General features: G+C 29.3%; 2 protein-coding genes across 6 annotated transcripts in view; both read right to left on the minus strand.

Moving 5' to 3' along the window:
* Window positions 1-66: 66 nt before the first annotated feature.
* On the minus strand, window positions 67-2308 carry LOC106787825 (piggyBac transposable element-derived protein 4-like). Its single transcript, XM_014750523.1, has 3 exons — window positions 2298-2308; window positions 1537-1750; window positions 67-1164 (listed from the first exon to the last, which is right to left on the minus strand). The coding sequence occupies exons 1-3, from the start codon at window positions 2306-2308 to the stop codon at window positions 67-69; spliced, it is 1323 nt and encodes a 440-aa protein (XP_014606009.1).
* A 752-nt stretch (window positions 2309-3060) lies between these two features.
* The window catches only part of LOC106787843 (diuretic hormone receptor-like), a 28770-nt gene continuing 15297 nt past the window's right edge, over window positions 3061-16533 (minus strand). For 2 of the 5 annotated variants that reach the window (XM_014750557.1, XM_014750555.1), the window contains 9 exons: window positions 7280-7466; window positions 6852-6945; window positions 6191-6284; window positions 5729-5809; window positions 5571-5635; window positions 5379-5498; window positions 5105-5290; window positions 4680-4834; window positions 3061-4161 (listed from right to left, as the gene is read on the minus strand). In XM_014750557.1, the coding sequence (XP_014606043.1) occupies window positions 4017-4161; window positions 4680-4834; window positions 5105-5290; window positions 5379-5498; window positions 5571-5635; window positions 5729-5809; window positions 6191-6284; window positions 6852-6945; window positions 7280-7466 (1127 nt within the window). In that variant the 3' untranslated portion in view covers window positions 3061-4016. Of the gene's footprint in view, window positions 4162-4485; window positions 4835-5104; window positions 5291-5378; window positions 5499-5570; window positions 5636-5728; window positions 5810-6190; window positions 6285-6851; window positions 6946-7279; window positions 7467-16533 lie in introns of all 5 variants that reach the window. The other 3 variants (XR_001381845.1, XM_014750558.1, XR_001381846.1) reach the window with 3 other exon arrangements.

Below are 16533 nucleotides of genomic sequence, written 5' to 3' on the forward strand. Positions count from 1 at the left end.
TATAAGACTTTTATATTTTAATATTTTATATATCTTTATATTTCAAAGAAAGAAATTTGTTAAACATTAAGATTTGTATTGTTGCTTTGTATGGTATTTTATAAAACAATCTCCAAGATGCATCCTTGGCTTGTCAGGGCAAGTATCACAATAATATGTAGTTTGGTGTCTTTCGCCAGACTTTATTCGTTGAGAGCAAACTTTGCAATCCTTCTTAACTCCTGTTAGCATAATATGTAGCTTTCCATTCAATCGAATTTCATCAAAACTGCAGGTCGAAGTAGAAACTCGATCTCGTGTCTGGTGAAAATCTCCTCTCAATTGGTCAACTAAAGTTTTTACATACTGCAGATGAGTAAGTGGCCGTTCGTTTCTCTGCTTCTTTACTGATTTATAAAGAATATAAGAATTGATTAAGCAGATCTCTAAACCCCAAAAAAATAGTTTTCTCCACCATTTCAAGGACTTCCTTAAAAAACAGTATGTTGAAGCATATTGGTCAGCTTGATCAACACCACCCATATATTTTATATAATTTATTATAACATTAGGTTTTTTTACAGTAACTTCAATACCACCTCGCAAAATTCTTTTTGTGGCAGTTACACCTGCATTATCCCAAGTGGTCAAACACGTGACAATCCTTTTGTCCTTCCATGCTAAAACTAAAGTATTACCTTTGCGATATGCTACTGTAGAATTCTTCTGGAATTCTGGTTTTCTTATTAGTAATGGCAGTTCCTTCTTATTTGTTAGGATCGTCCCAGTTAAGTGGCACTTCAGTTCGCGTAATTCTTTAGCCAAAATATAACTAGTATAATACTGATCCGTGAATAGGTGGTGTCCCTGAGCACCGGGAATTTTTTCCAACATCATCGTGTAGAGATGCAGTGGAATTCTAGTTGATATTGGAAGGTCAGGTCTTATCAATTTTTCTGTTGTCAGAGCTCCATAATAGGGTAGTATACCACAAACATAGCCAGTGTTGGAATCTACTATTGTGTAAATTCTAATACCCCATTTGGTTGATTTCTTTGGATTATAGGTAATGAATGAAACCTGACCTTTGAATTTGATAGTGGACTCATTCATACAAATCTGTTGTCCTGGTATAAAGTAGTTCAAGAATTTGGAATTTATGTAATCAAGGAAGCTGCTTACTAACTGTAAACGGGTTCTTGGATTTGTATTTTGTGTTGAAATTGTCTTCAAATGAAGCATCCAAAAGATTTGGCTAAATCTATCTCTCGTGAATGTGTTTGAATAAAAAGGAATGTGGCTAACATTATTTCTTGACCAATATTTTTGTAAGTTTGTCAACGGCATGGTCCCCATATTTATTATTAATGCAATAAACGCCCAGAATTCTTCGTTGGTCACTTTATACCAAGTTCGCCATATAGAATGCGATGATAGTGTCTTCTCTTCTAACTTCTTTGTAGCATAATTATTAGTTTCATGCACTATTTCATTAATTAGTTGATCGGTAAAAAATAATTTAAAAAAATCTAAAGGTTCTTTTATGTTTGAAGATACTTGTGGTCCTGCGGATCTTTCGCCGGGTACAAATGGTATTCTTTGTGGTATTTCTTCGGATTCTGTGCACGTTATCCATTCCGAAATTTCTGTTTCTTCTGCGGAATCACTGTCGCTTTCATATTCATTCTCTATTACTCTGATTTTTCGCGTTCTTACATCTCTTACTTCATCACTATCTTCATCACTATCTTCATCACTGCTTTCCTCTTCTCTATTAACAAGTGTTTTGTAGATAGATGTAATTTCGTTATTTAATAACAAAAAATCAAATTCATCTTCACTTGAATTAATTTCTTTATAGTATTCCATGCTTATAGGATATCATAAATTAAAAAATAATATTCTTATTGTCACGACTACCGAGCTCAGATTAATGCAGAGAAACGAAATCTGATACAGAATCGCCGACTAATTTGAAATAAAAAAATCTTATCGCTATATAAAGGTATATCATATTACATTTTGGAAAGTTATGCATTTCCTTTTTCATAAGAATCAAAGAAAAATAAACATCGCCATCTTATAACAGTGATCGCATATCGCGCAAACCGAATGGTAACCGAAAGTCATCTCTCGAGTTGCAGCAACAAAATGATGACTGCGAGTCACCTCTCAATTGAAAAAGATTAACAGATCAATAAATTAGAAATTAAAAAATCAATTCGAGATTTGAACTTTTCCAATACATTTATATTTTATCATATCTTTTAAAATATAAATATAATATAAATATAAATACACTAAAGAATAGTGTTTACTTTACCGTCATCTCGTTAAGTACTTACTATCGCCCACTGGTGGTCCCAGTAGTAATTAAGATGAATCTGGGTAGATACAAAAGTGGATTTGTGAGCTTCTATGTACTTCTCGATTCTTTGGTATAATATAATAAATTTTAAATGAATCTGTACAATACTCCTATTTACATGTGTGCGTGAATTTTTCTTTTTATTAAAATAATAATTTTTAATTCTTTACTTATTTTTTATTATTTTTACTAAAATATTGTTTTTTATCGTAAATTTCTGTATCAATTACTATATGTATCAGCTCTAAACTACGTAAAAGGAGTATAACATATATAAACTTACATGTTATTATAGATGCATAATGAGGACGTTGTTTCTCTGTTCAGTTTTTATTTCATATTTTGTACATATCAATCGCTAATTTATAGCTTTCGCAAAATAAATTCTGTTCTTGCAGTCGTTATTACAATCAATAATTCTTGTTATTAAAAAAATAGTAACTATAAACTTACCGAAGCTGTTAATTTCACGTAATGTCAAATATAATGGTGTGTCTGTGATCTTGTAATATTATAATGAAATGTCCAATACAAGAGGTGCTTATGTGTAAAATAGACACTTTGAAAGTCTTTTAAAGAATCTTGAAATGTCAGGTACAGATTTCTAAAATCTTTATATAATTTTGAAAAAAATGTCACTTTTCATTTAGATTCCTAAATCAATTAGTAAATATGTAACATCCTATAATCAAATTACTTATTTATGACATTACTTTGTTTTTTTTAGTAACATTTTCAAATATATTTGATAGAGTTATTCCGCGTTTTACATTTCCTTAAAATAATATTATTCAGTCTAGTTTGTAATTAATATTTAATTGAATTTTACAATGTGAAAATGAAGATAATCCAAAATGAAGATCTCAACTGCATAACTTAATATTATATGCTCTTATACTATTTTATGTACACATACAATATTTCATTTACAATAATTAAATACTAATAGATAAAATACTATACATATACATTAATTTTAATCGTACCATGCTGTAAGTCAGGAGGTATGTGTAGAATATTATTATACAGGGTGGGTTAGTAATCGTAGTACAACTAGATAGGGGTTGATTTTACATGAAAAAATAAAACAAAATATTATAATGACATACGATTACTTACCCAATATATATATGTATCAGCGAACGTGTATATATCCAAGGAATATATGTAAATGAATTTTATGGATTCCTATAATTGAAAATTAATTTCTATACATAAATACGTACACTCGTATAGACATTTGAATCTCATCTTTCAAGTTTGCTTACAGATTTTTAAATATTTAAAAACAAACAAAAACTCTATTATTGCTAACGATAAAAGTGGAAAAATAAAGGAGTCTTATAATCTTATAACAAAATAATAATATAATATTTATTAGTAGTATTTAATCGATTTAATGCATATTAATATTAATTATATATCATAATTTTTGGCTGGTAGAAAAATCGTGAATACTTTTTAAGTGAACAAAGATGCGTTGAAAATTTTGAAGCAATCAATAACATATACAATGTATACAGATCGCGAGAAGTACATCATCAATATATTAACATCATAATTGATAACACGATGACATTTATGAAAAGATATTTCTACAATGAGTTCATTACGCTTAATTATCTTACCACAGTTTCTTCTCCCATCAAAATTCGCTTTGTGTTAAACTTTATTCATTTGAGTCTTCTGAAATGGGTTTCTTAGATTTGTCCAGAAAGGTTGTTGTTGAATTTGGACCTATCACCGTTGTGGTTGTTGTTTCACTTACCGTAGATTCCCTTTTACGATATGGATTTGAAGGTTGGCCGTATAGCCTGAAGATCATTTAGAAAACGTTATCGTTTAGTAATCAAGAATATTTCGACGAGGATTTATTCTCTCGTCGTGGCTCGATTTAAAAGTCTTAACGCAATAATATACGTAGGTGGGTAGACAAGTTTGGAGGTTCAACAAAGAAAAATTTGTTCGTTTTGAAATAAAAATGAGTTTAATCGACAACAATGGTTTCTATGTCAAGTTCAAAACTTTTCAACTCACCTACGCGTATATCTCTTTTAATGATATAGAGTTATGTTATATTTATTTCGCGAGAAAATTTTATTTTCTATTGATTTTCTATTTCCTTTCATTAGATATACCTTGATTATTTCTCGATAAGATTTATCGTTGAAGAAACGCAGCTTCTCTCGATTTTCTACATTTCGGTCGTCTTACAAAATAAAATTAAAAGAGGAGAGTCGCTCACGTTCGTCATTTCTGCGTTCTTTCAACGTCTTGAAGCACCGCAAAGCGATTTTAAGACGTGCGCGTCTTCGGCGCGGACTTCAAGTACCTTATGCTTTCTGTTCTTGAGCGCGGAGACCAATTCTTGTAATACCTTCGACTATTGCCAAGATCACGCGACGTTGTCCACGTTGCAAAGTGATGTCTCAGTGCACTTTGCACCTCGGTATTGAGAAAACAATAGAATAGCGTCACCAGCAAACCCTGTCGTCAAAAAAAGCATTTCAGATCCTTGCATTTTCTTCTTTTACATTCGATTCTTTTTAAGACTATTATTTTTTAGGATATTATATTTAAAAAAAAAAAGTAAATGATTGCGACACCATCAAAATGTGCAATAAATTTCCAAGCGACAGAAATTTTTAGGCAATGATTCTATTCTATTTTAAAAGCTTTCCTTTAAAGTTTCTCTCTGTCCTAATGGCGAGCGTAACAGAAGCTTACCATTAAAGGACCTTTCTGTCGTAATATTACCTGAGAAGAAAGTAACACAGCACGGGTGTAAGAAAATGCATTAGCCGCTTGACCTTCCGTTGGTCCAGCGAGAACCAGAACATATGTCACTCCAAGAAGTGGTATGAGCACCAGTAAAGCTTTGCTAGCTTTTCTGTATTGTTGCGTTTCTGCATTGTTCGCGGACCATAATTTAGTTATTAGTACCTATTAGAAATGAAGAAAAAATAATCGAGAGTCAACGCTCATTCGTACAAGAGATTGTTTTTTACGTGTCTACAACATAAATACATACCCACATGATCAAGAATAAGAAAATTACATTAACAGCAAGAACTGTAATGACAGATGCTTGATAAATCCAATCGCATGGATGTGATGTCATCCATGGACAGTGTTTCCAAAGTGCGATATTCTGTAAAATATGATCGATATAGATTTCAAATATGACGAATATCTTTGTTCATTCAATTTAATATCTTTATACCTGATTTTCTTGAGTGACCAAAGATTTGGCAATACCCCATATGGCTATGATGAAAATTGGAACACCTTCAAATCAGATTTATGGATTATACGTGAAAAAAAACTGAAGCGTTAGAAATATTATACAAAATTATCAACGATAAGATCTGAAAAACTTACCCCAACCGATCACAAGACACATCCTCAACTTAATATTATCACCCGTAAAAGTTCTTACAACTAACAAATAGAGATACAATCCTGCAAATAGAAAATAATTAGAACATTTACTTTGAGCTTTGTTATGATTTACGTATAACATTTATATATACGGTTAATTTATCTTCGATAAATATAGAATAAATATATATAATATAATCGATCTTTATAAATATCAAATTTAAAGAATTTACTATTAGTTAAATATCGTGTTACTGTTGAATGATAAATATTGAGTTCTTCTGCAACCTCTTGAGTTGTTTTACATGAATTCGTTTCAATAATGTTCCCTCGAATCATTATAGTCAATAGCTTAAAAATCAAGTATCAAGTATAAAATAATAAAAACAGTAATTATTTTTCTATCAAGCTAATATTTGTTCTTTGCTTTACTTGTTTGAATTTAATTAACAATATACTGACCTTCGACAAACATCCAGAAGAAATTGGTCAGTTGAAAATAATGAAGAAGGGAGAAGAACATGACACAAGTTGGTATATCTGTTTGCATGGAAACCTACAAAATGTGATAAGAAGAAATCGACTAATAATTATTATTAGCAAATTATTGTCATTAGATATCTTTGTCTTTGTTAATTTATTCATTATAAAATATAAAATGTTTATATAGATGGGAAAATACTTCGATAGCCATTTAATCGGGAACCTTAACTCTACAGATTCTAAAAGAGATTAAGGATACATTAAGTGAGCTTAGTCTCTATTATTCGAAATCGTGCCGACGAGAAAGAGCAAGTGCAGAAAGTAATTTATTCGATTAACGCTTAATCTGTAGAGTTTTACACGAAGAGAGATAAGTTGATAGGACACCGATTTTTTTTTAAATTCTACATAATTGTAGCGGTTCATCAGAACCATGCATTATGATAACAGTAAGACTCAATATTCAATCGTTTCTATATAAAAAAATGCATGAAAAAGTTTCACTTGCATTCTTATATATCAGTTCGTTTCAGATGGAAAAATAAATTTTTACAGTTTAATTTAAAAACAAAAATTATTAACATTATCGTAAAAAATGTTGATTAACATCAGGTTCATATGATGGTAAGTTTAACTATACCTGCATTGCGGTAGTTAATATCCACATAAGGTCAGCCAGAATGTACGTTAACATTAAATTTATATGAATATTGTTCCTGAGACATCTCAGTTCTCTATAACACGGAAAAAAATTAAAATATATATATGTTTCAATATTTAATAATAAATTATCATATTAATATATTTATGTAAATTTTCGTGTAATATTCAAATATGGAAATTGTATTTCTGAACTTATGTAAAGAACTATATTGCAATGAAACTATTCATGGTGTTATATAAAATACCAACGCCATTGCATTTTCATTAGGGAACGGAAGAATTATTTTCTGATGGAATAAAATATTATAATAAAAGAATAAAAAAAAAATATTTCAAATGCTATCAGATGACATTTTCCGCTTAATATCAATACTTTTTCGCTTTATTAAGATAGGTCATACTTACTTAAAATATAGAAATATGGAGACAGCTACTGCTAGTGTACAAAGAGATAAGCCATAACCAATGAAGTATATTTTTGTTGTAATTTCTACATCAGCTTCTACGGTTGAAGGTTGAATGTTATGACACGAAGAATAATTTGTATAACTATCCCATGTACCATTTTGCCAACACCATCGACTTGCGTTCTCTGTGAAATTCAAATATTACCATTTTAAATCATCCCTTCAGTGTTTAGTATTTTTATATTTAAATATTAATATAAACCTACTAATTATATTACAGTATTATCATCATGGTTTATATTTCAAAAGACTATAATTGTGTGTACTTAGTTAAGCTTGAAAATGTTAATAACCTTGTTTTCAGAAATAGGTTACTACGAGAAGAGGGGGGTACTTTATCGGTTGTGACACAATTTTACCTATCTCGTGTTTTTTTCTTTTAATATCTTTTTTTCTTCTTCTTTTCGTTCAAACATCGTATCGACTGTAAATTCATAGCCGTCTGATTGAAAAAAACATTTGTGCCATGACGAATTCTTTTCGTTGGATTGACATCGTGTTTCAATGTCGTCAAGTCAAATCAAATCTGAACTTATATCGTTCGAACGAAGCAAAAATAGTATCTAATAATTCGACAGCTTTGTACTAATCGATTATTTGCACCACGAAACTTTCGTGATATACACACTATCGGCAAAATCTTTGGAATCACTACGCAAATTTAGAAAAAAAATGATATTATTTATAGAAAAAAAAAATGAATATCTTTAAAGTAAGGGAGGAAAATTTATTTGTCAACCGAAATTTATAAGTAGTATGTTTTACATTTGGTATTATTTTTATTTTAATCAAAATTGACTTTAGTTTTAATGATAGCCTAATATATTCTGGTCATTTTTGCAATTAATTTTGCGAGTGTTTCTAATTGAATATTTTTCTATTCTTTCTTGTAGAAGTTGCCAAATATGTCCTATTGGGAAAGTTCATCTCTGTATATATATTACACATACGTGCAGCTTTATGGAAAAATAAAACTATATAGGAAAGTATAAAAGAGTATATGTATAGGAAAATGGATAAGACTCATCAAGTGTATTTGAAACATTTGTTTTTCTTCTTTTATAATGTTTCTTTTTAAAATCTCGTTCGATTTAAGAGAATGAGTTCTCATCCCTTAAAAATCTTTTCAGAAAAATACGAGAGAAAGCGTATTCTCTCTATTTCAACCTCTTCTGCAAGGATACATATTGAAAATTTCAAATCTACATTCGTTCGAAAGAATCAAGTTACCCATCGTGACCTCTTTCTTTTTTTCGTATTCTTGTGCTGCATTGATCGTGAAACAGAAATATCGAGAAACGACAATTTTTATTAATCTGTCTCGCGATAGTTATTATAGATCGTGTTGTATTATTCACGAGGCAATAGAAGAACATCCAATGTTCTAAAATAATCGAACGTCATCACTTGAACTTTCAATGTTTTGCATATTAAATAAGATTCTTCTCATTCGTAACCAATGCAATGTTATTCTTTTCTCTTTTTTTTTTTAACGTGATAATCGATAACAAACGTAAGAGAGAGAAAGAGAAAGAGAAAGAGAGAAAAATATAGAATTTACAACACAATAGATTTATGTTTTTAGGAGAATAGCTTTTGCGAAACAAGATGAGAAAGATAAGACATAAGGAAATATTTCAAGCTGTCAAGTTAGAAGTTTATTATTATCGCTCAAGTGGAAGGTGTAATATTACGTAGAACGAAATGTATAATTGTAGGATGATAAAATAATAATATAATATTAATATATTTCTATATAAATTACGAAATAATCTTTACATGGAGTACCTGTTGCATTTCTGACATTCTCATAAATTTTCAATGTGAAAAGTATATTAACTCACGTTATAAACATGAGTTTTTAATAATAATGGATAATTGATAGTAATTATATTAATGGATTTATTAAAATACTAATATGTGATTCGCTGTAAATCACGTAAATATATTCATTTATTATTAACTCTACGCATGTTTAATTATTACTATTTGGAATAACTACAAATAATTTGATCAATGGTGTATATATAAAATATACAAATTATATTTCTATATTTGTATTTTATACCTATTTTCTTTATTCACGTGAAAACGTACGAAAAATGCAGGTTTTATCACATTTTGAAATATGTTCCAACTCGGTGTAGAGCGCAGATACGAAGTCTAGATCTGTTGTTTGCAGTACGGTAAACAAGGGAGTCGTGTATACAATGAAATATTGCAGACAGATGCAAAGGCTAGGCGTTTTTCTACCATCATCTATCACCATCCCAATGCATTTTATGGAACATATAAAAATAGGCATGCTATTTTTTTTCTTTTTCTTTTTATCATGATACGGATAATTTTTATTTTATAAATAAACACTCGTAGACAACTTTTTACATAAATACCTTCGTTATGAATTAATGAATTAGATAAATAAGTAATTTTTTCTTTTTTCATGATGGAATATTTAAAAAATCTTTCTACTACTTACTACGGAAATAATTATAAGAATCTAAATAGTACAACTAATCCATTTATTCCTTAATTTACTATTCATAAAATAATACAATTAACTTTTTTTTATACATTATTTTACTATAACCCAACAATATATCATTTCATACTTTACTAATAATTATAATCGTAAGAATTATTTACTTCTACGAAACTTTTAAAGTTTCTTCTAGTAAGCAATATATTCATTCATGAGTAGGCCACACGTTATTTACCATAAAAGCTTAAAAAGTTTCTTACCGACGTATGGTATCTACAATAATGATTACTGACGAAGTATGAAGTGATGCATGTTTTTAGGCACATTACATTTCGTGTTTATAATGCTCATTTTCGTTTGTAGAATTATTATGTAAATATGTATTTATAAATTTATTCAATGATATATATATATATTAAAATATTTAGCATACATACATCGTATGCTTTACAAGCTCATACTTATTTAACGAAAAAAGAGAAAAATTATGATGATACGATATAGTTGCCTTTGGTAATTCCTGTGGGAAATCTCTCAGTACCCAATGGTTCATTTCTCGACTAATAACACACGATAACGCAAATTTGCAATTTCTATGAATGCAAATATTGTTTATTTTAAAATTAACATTCGCTATCGTAAAATTCCATACCAAATGGTCGGTTTGATATAAGCCACATTTGTATAAGAATTGAGTTGAACGATATAAAAAAAGAAGACATTGACTGCCATTGCAAATAGATTTTTGCAATTCTATTTGAACATCCGAAGTACCATAAAGACTGTCGATAATCCGATACATAATGCTATCACCGAGAGTTGTCACTTAAGGTAGACAGTATATTACGATAAACGAGTTAGCACCGGTGGAGTACACTTAGTAAGTGAATTTAGTACGATGAACTTTTCTTTCTCGACTTTTTCTAACTTTCTTCTAGATGGTCCATTTTAGGTTTATAGAATTAATGCAGCTGCAACAGCTCATGTAGGTGGCAGGGTTGTGACAGGCATCTGTGCGTTCACTGTCCTAGCTTCCATGTTACTTGATTATGTACACCAGATAAATACGTGCATGAGCAAGAGCTTGTAAATCAATTCTTCAAATATCGCCATAGAAATGTCTCTTACACATAAATATGATTAACACGTTCGCGACCGGGCCTAAATTTACTACACCATGAATCTACCATCGGTGATTTAACCCATCGTGAACGTGTTAAACAATTCGCTTGATTAAATATCTATTTCTCATTTCTAATTTTGCTGTCGATGTGGATGATAACGATTATAGATAGCGAGATGTCAATTGCATTCTCCATCAACGCATCGGTCTCTCTTCTCTCTCTCTCTTTCTCTCTCTCAGTGGCTTAAAATCATGAATTATATTCGAGAAGGATGGAAGCTTGTTGTCAGGCGTAAATGATTAACGTTCGTCGCTCATATCATCTTCATTTTCCACAACAAGGCGTTTTCCGTTTCCATCGACTATATTCAACGTGTAAAATCGATCGTACTGTTTCGAACAAGGTGATAGAAGAAAAGAGCAACAAAAGTGAGTCATGAGTACGTGTTATGCTTGGATGTTCGTCAAGCCGTAAGGAAGATGCACACTTAATTGCTGTTAATTGTACACAGTCGTTGGTTTAGTGTTGTAGCGTTAATTGAATCGGCAGCATCTGAACGAATTCCTGTGTGTTATGTTTACGGTGCTTTATGGCAATGCCATGACCAAATGCGCCAAGTGTACCACGTTAATTTCAACTTTATGTACATATATAACACACGTAACACATCTTTATAGATAATAGTACTGGAGAAATATCCATGTGCCTCGAGGCGAATACATTATTGTCAAACAAAATCCACTTCTGTCTTTAATTACTTTCGAAATAATTCCCCCTTCCCTAGCTCACTTCTTTCTAATTTTATTCTGTTTTTATTTAATGTTTTAGAAACGTTTTAAAAACGCGTTTTAAATATTTCCGTTACAAGTTTCAATCGTATCCGTCCATCCAAAGTACATTCACGTTTCCGTCGTATCGTGTTTCCAAACGTTTACAGACAGGGTCATAAATTCAATTACCAGTCTCTTGAAACAAAATAATCTCGTTTTCTCTCTTCAAGCTGCTACAGTAGTCAAGGTCCAACAGTCATTAGTTTCGTCGTAACAAGTTTTATCGTTGTTGTTGCACTTATTAGAAATGACGATATTGTTTTTTCAATAATAGACTTTTTCTTTTTATCCGAACACGTAATTCATGTTGTATGTTATTCGTAGGAACGGGAGCAAAAATTAATTCAAATTAATTCAAATTAAACATCTCAATATATAATTTGTGATTGTACGTATAAAAACAAATTTAATATCGCGATAGCTATTCATTTACTTTAAATTAGTGTATCGAATAAATTCCGATATTTTTTTCCAACCATACGTAAGATATTTGTAGAATATCGAATTGTATGTGATTTCGAAATTTACGTATAAAGTTCGTACATATTTAATTATGTATATAAATGTTTGTATAAATGATCTAATGTAACCGTAGGCTTGAATTTTTATCTTCCACGATAGAAATAGTTCAAAGTAGTTCTGATTAAAGTTACTATTAAAATATACTATATCTTATTTATTCGCTTTTTAATCTTTAGCGATTCTATCGCGAAGAAAAATAAACGAAAGGCAAAACTTATAGTTTGAAAGAGGCAAGGGTATTGTCGAGATACAAACCCTTGGGCTTTTGCCGAAACTTTTCTTAATTATTTCGTTTTAAAATGCAGCAGAATAAAGCAATTATTAATATTTAATTAAAATTTATATAGATTGAAAAATCATGGACATTGTACATCAATAGGTGATATCAAACAAAATTATCATTTTTCATTTTAAGAGATTTTCTCTCAAGTAAATAATAATTGGTTACTTAAGCTATGATATTTTATTCATTATATGGTAAACGGAAATGGCATGGTGAATGGTAATATCATTAGAATTCTAGAAGTTCATCGATCCTTTTTACGCAGATAGATTATTTTCTTTTCATTAAACGAGAGAGAATGCATTAAAAAAGAAGACAAAGTTTCTAGCATCATCTTTGTTATTATAATTTTATCATAACAAGAGTGAAGAGATAATATTATATATACTTAAAGTTTCAAGTTTAATTTGGTGGGATTTCACGATATTTAGGTATTTATCCGGATGACATAACTACATAGTGTATGTGTATATATTTCCATTATTCAAACAGTGAAATAGAGTCAAAGAGAAAGAGAGAGAGAGAAAGGATAGTTAAAAGCATTTGCTATAACAATGTGGTTACGAGAAGTTTGCAAGTACTTAAGTTACGTGAAATTGTGATACCGATGTATCTGTTAATTACGTTTCACGGTTTGCAAATCAAGAATTGTCTTGAAACTTATTTCTTGTTTCTATATCCAACTAAGGAAAAGGACGATTAAGGCCACTTCTGTGTCTCTTTCTTGTGTGTCTCTCTCTTTCTCTTTCTCTCTCTCTCTCTCTTTCAAGGTATCAGAACATATTTTACTACTTGAAATGTTCATTTACATTTTAAATAGGAGAATTTTTTTCATTCTTTTTCTTTTCAATTCAAATTCCATAGCGTTTGAATAAAGAAAGGCCGACATTTAAAATTGATTCATATTTTATAATTCAATTATATTATAATTCTAGCAAAATATATATTTTATTTGTTTCATATAAATAATAAGAAATAAACGTTTTTTTTTTATTTTTTTTTTTTAATGGTTTTCTTTAAAGCATAATTATTTATCGAATCATTTTCATGTTAAAATAATTGGCAATTACAAACGAACAAATTGAATTTTACTAATCTATTATTTGGAATATCGTTAGTTTTGAAAAACAGATGATTTTTGTTTGTAAACGGTATTACTTCCAACGAAGTAAAGGTTAAATTTCAAGAGATAAATTGGGGTTCGCTGTTGGCTTATAAAAAATAAAAAGGGTAGACACAGCAGATCCAGACATAGCACGAAAGGGTGATATGTTAACAGTAGAAATCTGTAGGAAAAAGTTTTGCAAATTCCGTTCACGTCTCGCCATTCCGCACGCGTTATTACCAATGTCATTTGTTAACATCTTCTAAGTTCACTATCCCTCTGACTTTTTTTCGATAATGTGACTGGAGTGTCTTCGAGATAAGAGCAAGGAAGGTGTCTAGGTGGCTGTCGATACCGTTTCCTAAATTTTCTGATGTCCTCAGTGATTTGAAATAAATAAGATAACACTATAAAAAAAAAAAATAACAAGGAAAGGAACAGAAAGACAGAGCAAGAAAGAAATAAAAAAAGAGAAAAATATTTGTATGACACCGTTGTTGGCATTTCTTGAACTTACACTCTAATAATAACATTTAATTAATGAAGATTTTATTTTTTTATTTATAACACATTAATTTCATTTTTCATTATAACATATTAGCAAAACAAAGAAGAAAAAACCATAAAGGAAATAAGAAATATAGAGACAGAAAGAGAAAGGGAGAGAAAAATAGCTCTATGATACGACTACTTTCATAAATGATAAAATTTAATCAATACAATTTTTTCTCATATATAACAAATTCTATTAAAAATAAGTAAAACTCGTGTCGAAGAATATTTATTTAATAAGATTATTGTCATTTAATCCGAAATTAAATTTTTATGATGTTTTTTGAGAAATGATAAATCTGTTTCAAAGAATTTGGTGGTCATTCTCATCGTTAGAACAGATATTTAACTTTTATTATTTCATTAAATGAGAAGCTGTGTTATATCATTTTTTAGATATTCGCTACGCCAAAGTTATACCTCAATATTATCTCATTTTCTGTAACTTCTGTTTCATCCGTTTATTGTTTTTCGATGCAAATACATTTCCTTATACAAAATTCTATGCTAATTACTATCGTGTTTACGGTTCTGGATCGATTTTCGCGTGTATTATAATATTCAGCTTATAAATTTCATATTGTAATCAAATTGATAACATTTGTTTCGCATACGCGAGATTAAGAACAATCCTTGAAATTGGTTATTATTTTAATTAATCTAATGGAATATTTGTTATTTTAATAGAGAGAATAAAGTATCTCGATATAATTCATATCATTAAATTATAACTTTTTTAAAAAGTAAAACCATTTTTTTTATTTCTATGTACAAGCGAAGTTACATATATGTATATGTATGTATACGAGAAGTAATCGATTATTCCCTATAGGCACACGCCCATATTTGTAAAAAAAAAAAGAAAAAAGAAGATTAAAAAGAAAATGGAAAAAAGATATATGAATTTCAAAGAAGATATTTTTCTAACAGATTAAATATATTAATTTAATTGAACATGTCATCCGATATATTTAAATATTGTTACTTTTAAGAAATTATATATACTACTTAATTGGACATATGTATTGATAGAAAGCTGAACTAACGAAAACAAATATTTATTTTCCACTTTCGTATTCTCCACTTTTAGTTTTAGTTATAGTTGTTGTTTTTTTTTCGATTTTTTGTTTATCACTGTTATTTCTTTTCGATGGGTGATTGAAAAACTTGTGCGTAGGATTAAATTCGGTATGAAAATGTCTGTTAGTATTTTATTGGAAAAGCCAATGGATGTTAAATGAATGCAGAATACATACAGAATATATGAATCAAGTTGGCACGGTAAAAGAAACGAACGAAGAATTCATAACAGCCAATCAACTAGACAAATTGATAGTGAAAATTCAAATAAATCTTTACATACGTGGGTATGTAAGATCTCTTTTTTTTATCTTATGGATTATCGACATTTGTCGATGTAATTTAATATTTGTGATTTGTACGACCGATTATGACTAGTATTAGAAATAAAAAATAATAGAAACATATTTATTACGGTATGTGCACGTTAAAATAGTCAAGACGGTTAAAATATATTTATAATAATAGATATGATGGTACCCATAACATAAATTCGAATATATTTATATTTATAATTATATAAGATATAATTTAAACTTAAATAAAAAGAATTATCGTAAGGAATTGAAAAAACAGTTCGCGCTTAAAAGTTGAACAATCGAAATTTACTACTTTTTGTTGATGTCTCCAATTTCACTAATATTACACATAATCACTATCACTAAAGTTTTTAGTTTTAACTATAGCCAATGTTTCAATGAATAACGTGTAAAAATTTTAGTGCAATCATTTTTGTAGTTCTTTTTTTTATCTATGAAACCATAAAAATTCAAATTTGACGGTACCGTTCTCAATATCGTACAATTAATGTATGCAAAAATAAATCGATATTTTTAACACTTTTGACTAGAATGACCTTTTGAAAATTGCGTAGGAATCGATGGAGCTGCGTATAAATAATAAATCTAATCATACGAGTTAAGGGTTATTATATAGGCAAGTTTCCGCTATTAGAACCGCGATAATGGTGAATATTCTTTGAGGTATAATCGCATCGGTTTTAGGTCATTACTAGCTGATGATGAGTAATAATTACGAACGATCTATGCAATTAGGATACAAATTTAACGATGGATTTCACGTCGTTTAGAATAAATCAAAAGCAAGCGTAAAAAAGTATCGATTAATTATTATCTTAAATATTAAATTGTATTAACATATTTTTTGTATATTAACCGAGAAAAATATTAATTATCGATGTTTAAAAAGATTGG

The sequence above is a fragment of the Polistes canadensis genome, unplaced genomic scaffold (assembly GCF_001313835.1).
Source record: "Polistes canadensis isolate GaletaPanama2010 unplaced genomic scaffold, ASM131383v1 scaffold_116, whole genome shotgun sequence".
Taxonomy (NCBI): Eukaryota; Metazoa; Arthropoda; class Insecta; order Hymenoptera; family Vespidae; genus Polistes; species Polistes canadensis.